This window comes from Rhineura floridana, chromosome 8 (assembly GCF_030035675.1).
Source record: "Rhineura floridana isolate rRhiFlo1 chromosome 8, rRhiFlo1.hap2, whole genome shotgun sequence".
Classification (NCBI taxonomy): domain Eukaryota; kingdom Metazoa; phylum Chordata; class Lepidosauria; order Squamata; family Rhineuridae; genus Rhineura; species Rhineura floridana.
The window spans coordinates 44,110,091-44,122,408 of NC_084487.1; the positions used below are offsets into that span (position 1 = coordinate 44,110,091).

The 12,318-nt window shown below is 42.8% G+C and overlaps 2 protein-coding genes across 3 annotated transcripts in view; both read right to left on the reverse strand.

Moving 5' to 3' along the window:
• The window catches only part of KCNJ4 (potassium inwardly rectifying channel subfamily J member 4), a 42,202-nt gene that overhangs the window by 16,908 nt on the left and 12,976 nt on the right, over window positions 1-12,318 (reverse strand). The gene's annotated exons all lie outside the window — the stretch shown is intronic.
• Window positions 962-2,104, reverse strand: LOC133363315 (endosome-associated-trafficking regulator 1-like). Its single transcript, XM_061582719.1, has one exon. The coding sequence runs from the start codon at window positions 2,102-2,104 to the stop codon at window positions 962-964; it is 1,143 nt and encodes a 380-aa protein (XP_061438703.1).

Here is a 12,318-nt window from a genome sequence, read left to right on the forward strand (position 1 = left end):
TAAAGCAGCCTTTGCATCAGTCATTTGGGAATGTCAAGGTAAACTTACATTGGTCAGCATGTTCATTCACATTACAAAGGCCTCTTTTCCAGTACTTGGCATGAGCAGGGCTTAGATGTTAACATGAATCTGACAGTGGCTCTCGTCTCATGCGAAAGCATCCTTAAGACTGAACCTTCTCCTAGGTCTATACAAATAACGCTCATGGCAGAGGGGGAACCTGAATGGGGACTGCGCCAGGGGCAAAGCGTTGAAGCTCTGCTCCCCCTCCATGCCACAGGTCTAATCTGGATGGTCCTCCTTCCATTTTAAGTGGCTTCTTTTTAGGCCCCATCTGCACTATATATTTAAAGCAGTATCATACCACTTAAAGCAGTCATGGCTTCCCCCAAGGAATCCTGGGAATTGTCATCTGTTAGCAGTGCTGAGAGTTGTTAGGGAAGCCCTATTCCCCTCAGAGAGCCATAATTTCCAGAGTGGTTTAACAGTCAATCCCTCTTTCCACAGAAATCTGGAAATTGTACCTCTGTGAGAAGAATAAGGGTCTCCTAACAACTCTCAGCACCCTTAACAAACTGGATTATTTGGGGGAAACCATGACTGTTTAAAGTGGTATGATACTGTGTTATATCTACAGTGCAGATGGGTCTTTAGTTAAGAAAAAAGAAGTCAATCATGTGATCATCTCCCCATCCCCCCAGTCTTTAAAAATTAAGCTCAGCTGTACAAGGATCCATGAGGCCTGTACACTGTGCTGGCTTCTTATGATGTAAGCTTTGAAATAGAGCACCGAAGGCATTAGTATATGAAATTAATATTCCATTATGTAATAAAAGTACTTCTGGGGGGAAAAGAGTCATTGCTTATTTGAAGCCACAGAATGCCTCAGCACTATGAAAGCAAATGAGTTAAGCCTCAAAAGGCACCACAGGAGCATTTCATTTGCAGACCAGAGAGCCCCCTAAGTTTGTTTCTTCATGTCTTCTTCCTTTTCAACTTCAGACATCCTGCCTACAGATTTAAGGAGGTCAGCAACGAGCATCAGCGTTTCAGCTCCAAAGACTAGCTGATGGATGGTAGCATGCGCATGGTTGGTGACCCTGAGGAGGTTCTGCAAAGCTATGTCAACGTGCTGTTTCACTGCCCCCATGTTGCTAGACTGGCCCAAGCGCAGGCTTTCGTTCTCTACTTTGTAGCAGGTCAGCTCAGACTGGAGGAAGGACATCTCCTGCTTCATCTTCTCAACATGATACTCTGCCTTAAGAGCCCTTTGAGTCATGCACTGGAGGTTTTGTTCTGCCTGTTGCACCAAAGCTTCCAAATCCTGAGCCTCTTTCTCCTCTTTATTCACTGTGGCTTGCAGTGTCCTCTCAAGGTTTCTCACCATCTGTGTCTGAATTTCTGAGAAGTTCTGGATCCTTTTGATCTTCCTCCGCAGCATGGAATTTTCCTCCTTGAGCTCTTGGTAGCTCAGCTGCGAAGACACATATTCCACATCTCCTATAGGTTCTTCATGGGCAACGTAGGTTTCAGCTGCCTTGGTATGAGAAGGGCACCCAATACACATGTCATTATCACTGAACGACCACAAAGGGAAAGCCTCCATCCCCGAAAGGCCAGTTGAATTGTAATTGTATGGATCACACTGGGCCATGTTGGTGATCTTGGACAGACGCACTTTGTCATAAGCAGAGGAAGGGTATCTATTTCTCCAGTCATCGTCATCATCATTATCTGACAAATTATTAGCAACTGTTGCCTCCTTGTACAACGGGTCTTGAAACTCCAGGCTCAAGCCTAGTGGTTCTGGTGACAGAGACACTTCTTCAAGGCCAAGGTTCTGCCTTGCTATTTTCTTTCTGTAATTTCTATTTTTGGCTTCATGCTGTCTTCCTGGACCACGGCTCTTGTTTTTAGCCATCCCTTTCAAAGAAAATGTGGGTGGGTCATTCAAATTTTTCATCTGATTCTCTCCAGAGCTGATATGACTTTTGACGTGGTCTGGAGGAGGTGACATGTGGTGGTGGTAACAGGGCTGGATTTCTTCTTCCTCCTCTTTCAGGCCTCGGGAATGGGAGCAGCCTGCAAGAAGTGGCCGTGGCATTTTGGAGGCACAAATGGCTTCTATAGAAATTGCATCCTTCCAAATTTAGCACCAGTCCAGGTCCCACTTGTTCTCCAGTGATTTAGCCAGCCCTGTTGACTGTAGTGCCAGTGCTGCTGGCCTCATCACAATTTAATGGTCTACTGAAGCATCTGAATCTATGCCTTGTATGTGACCTAGACCTGGACTGGTGCATCTCTTTGATAGTGAAGGAAGCAGAAGTTACCCTGATCTATGATGTCACTGGATGACAGTACTTCATTTTGTGACTTCACAGCCTTGAGAGACGCACATAGCTAGAACAGCTTTTACAACTTTTCCAGCCAGTATGTTGAACTATGCTGATGATGCCAGTACATGAGTTCACATCTGATATCATAACTCCATTAGGAATCTTCATGTAAATTCAGATTGATTATTATTATACCATGCCCCACTTCCAGTGCCACTAACTAGCTAGAATGCTGATCAAACTAGTGGGTCTGGGACCAACAGGTGAGTTAAACCCTGACTTAAGGTGCGTTGTGTGAATGGTATGAAATTGGTCTGTTAAAAGTTAAATAGGAAAATAGGGGAAGAGAGAGGAGGAGGAGGAGGAGGAGGAGAGACAGTAAAGGTATGTCTATGCTATAGTTTTGTACTAATCCCTTTCTAGCTACCTGTCATGGCTCTATCCCCTCCACCCCAAACATCAGTCCTGTGAATTATAATGCAGGTGATATGAATTCTGTTAGAGATTTCTATACCCTCTACATGCTACAGTTCTGAGGTTTCTCTGTTGCTGGTGTGGGAAGCTTTTTCAGCCCAGGGACCACATTCCCTTCTGGGCAACCTTTTGAGGGCCTCATGCCCAGTGATGGGCAAAACCAGAGGCAAATGTGGGGGGAGCAGTGAATGCAAATTTTACCTTTTTATGGTGGGCTAATTTCTACATACACTCATACATCCCACTCGTTCTCCACCCAGACTAGCAAGAAGCTCTGTCAGAGTTCAAGGACACATGCCAGCCAGGCAAACACACTTGGAGTGTGAAGCAGGGCCAGTGAGGGGCATAGCCTGGGGAGAGTTCCAAGTGCCAGACAGAGTGGTCTAGAGGGCCACATTTAGCCACAGGGCCTGAGGTTCCCCTCTCCTGCTCTAGTGAGAAGGAATCACTTTTAACCAGGATTTATGTATAGATATGCACTAGGAAAAAGAAGGAAAAAAGACATATACATTCAAAAAAATAAAATTGTGTCCCTTTATTTCAGGTTGAAGTTAAATGTGGATTCTGAATTTGAAAGAGTTGACTAATGAGACAGAAAACAGAAGAGAGTTAAGGTGTGTCAGTCAAATTCCTTTAAGGAGCTATTCTGGGGCTTCACACCAATACTAGGGATGCGGGAGAAATTCAAGTAAGTTTACATTTAAAGCCAAATTGATCAAATTTGCACTTTCTGAAACAATATGAGAAGGGGAAAACAGCCATCCTTCAAATTCCGCACTTATCCGAATTTTGCAATAGAGTTATTCAACCAAATGATGTTTACAAAAATGCATATATTAGGAGAAGTGTGCATAAAAATAAATATATTGGCTGAAATAACATAAAAGCATTATATTGGGATAAATTGCTTGCAAAAATGTGTATATTAGGCAAAACCGTATACAAAAATGTGTATATTAGGAGAAATTTGCACTAAAATGCTGAAGAACTTTCATGAGGCTCTTTTTAAAAAAAACCCACACAAATTGCTACAGAAATGTGGAGAACTGAATTTAAGATTGGACAAATGAGAGACAGAGGGACCCAACATTGACAGAACCTTCCATCCCTAGCGTATTCACACACAAACTACAATAGCACCACTGCTATGAGAGCACATTTGCCAGCCTGACAGAGTCTTGTCACATATCAGTGCTAACTTTTGTAAAACCTCCTGTTTTACTTTCAGCTTTTGATCTTCCTCCACTCTTTCACTCTTTTTAAAAATGCATTTAAAATATCTTAAAGAGTTGTGCACTGGTGTATATCCTCATAGTCTGCAATAGTCTCATAGGAGTCTAATCCGGGTCTGCACAGCGCACAGTCTAAGAGTGGTGTGACCCGCCGTGATACTACTACTACTACTACTACTACTACTACTACTACTACTACTACTACTACTACTACTACTACTACTAATAATAATAATAATAATAATAATAAAACTCTTGGTGGTGTTGCCCACTTGGGAATAGAAAAAGCGCTTGGCCAGGCACTGGTACAAGGCTGGTAAGGCAGCATCTCACTTGATGGATCACAAGTTGTACAGACCTCCCCACAGTCCCAAACGTTCCGTTGCCCTCTTGGATGCTCACTCTGGTGTGTGCTTTATTTATTTATTTATTTGATTTATTTCCCACCCTTGCTCCCAGTAGGAGCCCATGGCAGCATACAAAAGCGCTAAAAACACTTTAAAACATCATAAAAACAGACTTTAAAATATATTAAAACAAAACATCTTTAAAAAAAGTTTTAAAACATATTTAAAAGCAGAACACATGATCTTTTTAAAAAGCAATGCTGGTGTTTGGAAATTACACTGGTTAGTGTTCAAGCAACAATGGAAAGGCCCAAGGGCTGCAGAAGAGGAGTTGAGAAACTGATAACTATGTCTACAATCTACGTATACAGATATATACGTATACGGGGGGGGGATGGAAATGGACTGTCTTCAAGTGATTCCGACTCATGGCGACCCTATAAATAGGATTTTCATGGTAAGTGGTATTCAGAGGGGGTTTACCATTGCCTTCCTCTGAGGCTGAGAGGCAGTGACTGGCCCAAGGTCACCCAGTGAGCTTCAGGGCTGTGTGGGGATTCGAACCCTGGTCTCCCAGGTCATAGTCCAGCACCTTAACCACTACACCACACTGGCTCTCTATACAGAATCTACAACACATAATTTACAAAAATGTTATTATTCACATTTCTATGCCACCTTTCCTTTGCTGAGCTCAGGGTGGAATACATGGGTGTGGCTTACCTTTGTGTATTCTCACAACTGCAAAGAGAGAGAGAGAGGGGGTCTGGTTCGTTATGGAATTCCTCTCTGAAACCTCTCACTGATAACTGTCCTGACTTGCCTCCCTATGCTTTTGTTATACTGCCATTTTAATAGAATCATAAAGTTGAAAGGGACTGTGGAGGTCATCTAGTCCCATGTCCTGCTCAATGCTGGATCTGGAATGCAAGACATGTGTCCCTGACAGATGGCCACCTTGCCTCTGCTTAACTACCTCCTGCAAAGGAGAGCCCACCACTTACTGAAGCAGTCTCTGCTCCAGGGTTGAACAACTTGTACCATTAGGAAGTTTCTTCTAATGTTTAGCCAAAATCTGCATCACCTGAAATTTCCATCCATTTACATGTGTCTGTTCAGTCATGTACATAAGGGACTGCTCTATTATAGTTGCAGCCCAGGTCATATGCGTGTTTACTCAGAAGTAAGTCCCGCTGAGGCCAAAGCAACACGGATGGTGTGTGGTGTGGGTGTCACCAACTTACATCTCCCACAGCATCTCCTTGACAACAAATAGTTGAAAAATGATGTGGTGTGACATTGCATGAGGAGTTTTTCTGCCTTTTGCTCTACTTTACTGACTATCGCAAGGACGGAATGCTAATGTGATGATATCACACATCATCATCATCATTATTCAACTACACATGAGGAGTTGCTGAATGGCATAGGATTTGGGCTTTTTGTGTGTTTTACACCTATCCTGCCTCCCTGGAGAAAGGGGGGGAGATTCAGGGGCAGCCTCAATGTGAGGTAAAATGAGACAGCTGACTCAGGAGACATATTTGGGGTGTCAGTAAAGGCACCAGAAATGGAGATGGATAAATCTGGGTCATGGCACAGAGTTTGTGCATTGCATCAAATAAAAGAATATCTAGCAACAAGAATAATATAAAATACATAAAAGAACAGCTAAAGAAGCGGCATCACAATATCACTGTAACATCACCACACCAGTGTGGTATAGTGGTTAGAGGGTTGCAAACATAAATCTCACTGGGTGACCATGGGCCAATTGTAATTTCTCAGCCTAACCTACCTGGCAGAGTTGTTGTGACAATAAAATGGGGAGGAAAAGAACCATGTGCGCTTCCTCGAAGGAAAGGTGGGATCTAAATGTAATAAGTTTAATACTACAGCATCAGCATCTGAAGGCTTTATGAAACAGCTGGAATTTTACTGCTCATCTCCTTTGGGAGGGTGTCCCATAGCTGTGGGACCATTACAGAGAAGTCCCTGTCTCTGTGTAGACACACCTCACTTTTTAATGTGGTGGTGGTTGAGTGGGAAACAGACCAGGGTCAAAAATATTGACCAGAATGTGCAATAGATAGTTATACATGGATTGAGGCAGCTCTTCAAATATTCTGGTCCCAAACTGTTGAGGGCTTTAAACGTTAACACCAGCATCTTGAACTGGGCTCAGAAATAATCTGGTAGCCAACAGAATTGGAACAGTATTGGAGTTAGGACTGGGAGTAGGGCTGGGAAAGCCTCCCTGTCTGAACCCCTGGAGAGCCGCTGCCAGTCAGGGCAGACAATACTGAGCTAGATGGATCAAAAGTCTGACTCAGGATAAGGCAGCTTTCCTCTGTTCCTATGAGTTATATATTCCATACAGCAAATCTGGCTGCCTGCAGTTTGGACTAATAACAGTTTCCAAGCTGTTTTCAGGGGAAAGGCCTGCAGAGGATGCATTAGAGTGGTCCACCGTGGATGTTACCTGATAGCACAAATGACTGTGGCTAGTTTTGCTCATCTGTGGGCAGGATTTCATTGATCTATTTTAATGTTCAAGTGAGACAGCAAGATACAAAACCAACAAATAAACAGAAACTGCCAAACACACGAGTGAAACCAGGCCAGTCTCAGTTCGCTCAACCAACAAGTGGCATGTGAAGGGTATGAAGAGGGGAATGCAATCAACTGTGCTTAAAAAAAAAAAATTATAAATAGACCGAGTATATGCCAACAGTCCCCATCTGTCCTCCCAATGATTGTTAACTGATGGATTTCTTTAGGCCACCTCATTCCCTGAGACTTAAATAGTAATTATATAAATACGTCTCTAATTGGGTGCATGATGGGGTATAAAGAGGGGTGTGGTGGCTTCCCCCCCCCTTACCAGTTCAAGGACCAAGGGGGGGGGGAAACTCACCCCAAAACAAAACAAACGGTTGGAAGTGAAACCATCTTCAGAGTGTGACTCAGAGCTATTCATAGCTCCATGAAACCAGCTGCAGCATCAGAGACAGAAGGGGTTCTGCCCGTATTATTATTTCAATTACCATCTGAATTAAAAGTTTGAGCCGTGATCAGCCCACATGGTGGAGGGAAGGAGTGAGGAGGATGCAGAAAAGCAAGGGATGAACACCAAGACCTGCTAGATGACACAGCCAGTGTGAGACATAGGAAAAGGTTACAACCCCCCTGCCCACCTCCAACTTCTTTTCATTCCCAGAAGAGCGCTGGCATCATCAGTACTTGCCCAGGTTCTTCATTCAGACAGGAACTAGTTTTCCTGGAGGGTCACTTTGGCAAGCAAGTGAGGCTGCTTTGGCAAGCAAGGAAGGACCCTTACCCCTAAAATTGTCCAGGCTTCAAGTTCTATTCCCACAGGAGTTAATTTCTCCACATTTTGCGTCTAGGATTGGGAAATAAGGGGCCAGTCGGCATCCCTCAGAGTGCCAGATTTAGACCAAGAGCCTCCAGTTGCCAGTGAATATAGTATTGTATACCAGCCTTCCCCAACCTGGTGCCCTCCAGATGGTGCTAGATTACAGTCATGGCCAATGGTCAGGAATGATGGGAGTTGCAGCCGCAAACATCTGGAGGGCAACAGGTTGGGGGAGGCTGTCGTACTACCCAGTCACCTTGAAACAACAAAACACAGGACTAGGGATGGAAAGATCCATCAATTTTGGTTCTCTTAGTTTCTCACTTTTCTAATGTTAAATTAAGTTCTCTACATTTCTACAGCAATCTTTGATTCCCCCCCCCCAAAAAAAATCCTCTTGAAAATTCTCCACCATTTTGGTGTGAATTTCTCCAAATAAACACATTTTTGTAGGCAGTTTTGCCAAAGGTACACATTTTTGCAAGCCATTCCCCATCATTTCGTGCCTTTTTGCATGTTATTTTCCCTCATCTATTCATTTTTATGCACATTTTCCCCTAATATACAGTAGGGCCCCACTCATACGGCGGGTTACGTTCCAGACCCCCGCTGTAAAGCAAAAACTGCTGTAAAGCGGAACCCATTGAATAGAATGGCATGCGATGCCCGAAAGCCGCTGTAAAAGCGGAACAAGCGCCATATGAGTGGGGCTTTAGTCTAATTGCGTCTAATTGAGACCGCTGTATTAGCGAATCACTGTAAAGCAAAGCGTCGTAAAGCGGGGCCCTACTGTATGCATTTTTTTAAATGTTTAGTTGGCGAACTGCATCCCAAAATTCTAATAAATGTGAATTTCAAAGGATGGCTCTGTTTCAGTTCTCATATTGTTTCAGAAATTGTGAATTTGATAAATTCTGCTTGAAATTCAAACTGAATCAAAATTCTCACCCATCCCTAAACAGGACTGGAACTAGATTAAAGGGTGCAGTCAGGGCTTAATTTAACCTAGGCCTCACCAGAGTTCAGTGCCTCTGTTCCCAATTTGCTTTTTTTTAATGCCAGGGCTTAACATTGGGACATATGTCAGAGACAGTAAGCCTTTGCATACCAGTTGCTGGGAACCATAAGTGGGGAGAATGCTGCTTCATGCAGGTCCTGCTTGTAGGCTTCCCATAAGCATCTGCTTGGCCACTGTGAGAACAAGATGCTGGACTACATGGGACACAGGTGTGATCCAGTAGGCTCTTCTTATGTTTTTATGTACATATATATTTATCTGTGAGTGTGTGTCAAACTGAAACGTTCATATGTGCAAAGCCCGCCGGCCAATGACATGTTTGGCAGGTCATTTTGTCCGCATGTGTCTTGCTGTGATCCAATTTCCCCTTCCTTTCTTACCCACACCCCAGATCCTGTGATGGTTAAAAGAATAATTTTGCAAAAAACCTTCAGACAGCCTAACTCAGAGTCACCCCATCTGGCTGAGTTGTTGGAAGCCAATGATGTTCCCCGGGGGGGCAAAGACTAGCAACTCTATGTTACCTCTGCTGCTAGGGATATTCCCCAGCAACACAAGAGAAGCATGCTCCCACAAGCACACAGATTGGAGGGAAGGTTGGGGCTGCTCCAAAGCATTATTTTTCTGCAAGGATAAGGACCACTGGCAGAGGAAGACCACTGCCCCTGCCACTTTTAATTATCACTTTGAAAATACAGAGGAAAAACAGGTGCTGATTTGTATTTAGACCCCTTAGCAATGTTTTTGGTTATATACAACATCAGGTTTCTCAAAGTTCTTATGTTTTGGTCTCTCATCTGTTGATATCTGCTTAGGATTCAGTAGCTAAAATGCGAGAAACGGATATTGTATTCGCAATAGACCCGTGGAAGAGGACAATCTGGGATATAATGATTACAAATTAAATGGCAAGATATAAACAGTTATGGGAGGAAAGGATTCATTCAGTGATGCTTTGGTGGGGGGAGGTTAAATTTTTTGTTTCATTGGAATCAATACCAGCAAATGAAGACATGATTATTGATATATTAATATATATTGATATACAGTAGGGCCCCGCTTATACGGCAGGTTAGGGACCAGGCCCCCGCTGTAAAGCGGAACCCATTGGTTTTAATGGGTCGCGCAGCATGAAAATGCCGTAAAAATGCCGTAAAATGCCACAAAATTGGCTTTAAAACAGGGAATTTCCCCTGATTGAAAGCCGTTGCATCAGCAGAATGCCGTAAAGCGGAACGCCGTAAAGTGGGGCCCTACTGTATTTTGTGTACGATGGAACTGGAAATACCAAATAAAAAGACAAAGGAGATTTTATACAGAGGGTGTGTGTGTGTGTGTGTGTGTGTGAGAGAGAGAGAGAGAGAGAGTCTGTGACAAAAGCCAGTTCCCAAGGTTTCACAATTGTCATACTCTTTTTCCACAATATAGGGGCTGCCACAGTTTCCACTGGCTCCAATTGAGTTCTGAGGGACAAAGTAAACAGGCTATAAATCAGGGATATAATTAATGATTATTTCTATACCCTTTCGATCACTGTGATCAGCAGGTGGACATCTCATCAGAAAGTCCATTTCACACCACATGGACGTGTTGTAGAATACATCTGGAAGAAAACACCAATTTGGAGGGGCCTTTGTAGGCACCTACCTTCTGGAATTCCCTCCCCTTAAATATTAGACAGGTACCATCTCTATTGTCTTTTTGGTGCCTACTAAAGACCATCCTCTTTCAACATGGCTTTAAGTAGATACCTTATACCAATCTGCATCTGTGCTGGAGTTGTTTTTCAAGAAGCTTTTCAAGATGTTTTTAAAGATTTTTTTTTAAAAAAATATGTTTTAAGACTTTTTAATGAGTTTTGTTTTTAACATGTTTTGTTTTTAAGATATTCTTAGTGCTTTATTATTTGTTTGCTGCCCTGGGCTCCCTTAGGGAGGAAGGACAGGGTATAAATTTAATAAATTATGATTATTATTGTTGTTATTTGTTCTCATTATGCTATTAGGATAGTCATATGCAATCCCACTTTCAAGATTATTGGTGCCTGCAAAAGTTTTGGGGTGGTCACACTGCTTCATTTCCATTCAGTGTCACTTCTTGCTGAAATGTTCTGGTTTATTTTTGTCTCATTTTTTTTCTCGCACTATAGCCCATCCCAACAGCAATAATGGGGACAATTCTCAGAACAAACTGAAGTAGAATAAATCCACCACTACTGCATTGTTATTGTGCGAAAAACGTGTTGTAGAATACACCTGGAATAAAACACCAACTTGGAGGGGCCTTTGTAGGCCTTTCCTTTCACAATAAATTTGTAGTTGCTACCTATCAGCCAGATCTGAGGAAAAGAACAGAAGAAGAACCCTGCTGGATCACACCAGAGGCCTATCTAGTTGCCAAGCATCCTGTTCCCTACAGTGATCAACCAAATACCTCTAGGAAGGCCATATAAGGAGGACACAAGGGCAACAGTCCTCTCTCACTGCTGTTCCCCAGTAATTGGTATTCAGAGGCATACTACCAATATGGTCCTGAAGGTGGTATACAGCCATAATAACTAGTAGCCATTGACAGGAGGCTGGGTTGCAAATGCTAGGCAACTGTGGGGTGCTCTAAAAAACCACTTCCAGAAAGATACCGATGAAGGAAACCTGGATGAAGATAGCAATAAAGGAAAGAGCTGCTGTTTATGAGGAAAGGAAAGGAGGGGGGCATGTAGAGTGGGAGGTTAGGTCACACTGATGGCAAGGAAGGAACACTGAGCCATACTCCAGTTCAGAGCTAATGCAAACCAAAAGCTGGTACCGAGTGTGTCATAAATATCACAGACCCACTGTAGGTTTTAATTCCCCCCCCCATCTGATGATCAAAAATTTTTGGGAAGAGGGATTGACTGTTAAACCGCTCAGAAAATTGTAGCTCTGTAAGGGGAATAGAGATCTCCTAACTAGCATGATTTTGGAAGGATCTGAAAGGTATATCTATTTTGTTGTGGTATAGTAAAGTCTGGCAATTAGCCTTAATAGAAAAATTATTGCAGAAGCTAAAGATGGCAAAAGGACAGAAATGTAAAAAATATTTTGTGGCAGAGTGGGGGGAGTTTTATTACATATACTAATGTAGCAGACAATAAAAACAAGGTTTCCAAGGCTTTTCAAAATTTATGGAATTTATTTGTTGTTGTTATGGGCCTTCAAGTCAATCATGACTTATGGCGACCCTATGAATCAGTGGCCTCCAATAGCATCTGTCATGAACCACCTTGTTCAAATCTTGTAAGTTCAGGTCTGTGGCTTCCTTTATGGAATCAATCCATCTCTCATTTGGTCTTCCTCTTTTTCTACTCCCTTCTCTGTTTCCCAGCATTATTGTCTTTTCTAGTGAATCATGTCTTCTCATTATGTGTCCAAAGTATGATAACCTCAGTTTCATCATTTTAGCTTCTAGCGGTAGTTCTGGTTTAATTTGTTCTAACACACAATTATTTGTGTTTTTCGCAGTCCATGGTATCCACAAAGCTCTCCTCCAACACCAC

What these genes read in the sequence shown, in the direction of transcription:
- LOC133363315 (XM_061582719.1), bottom strand. Translation starts at nt 2,104, where the DNA reads ATGCCACGGCCACTTCTTGCAGGCTGCTCCCATTCCCGAGGCCTGAAA.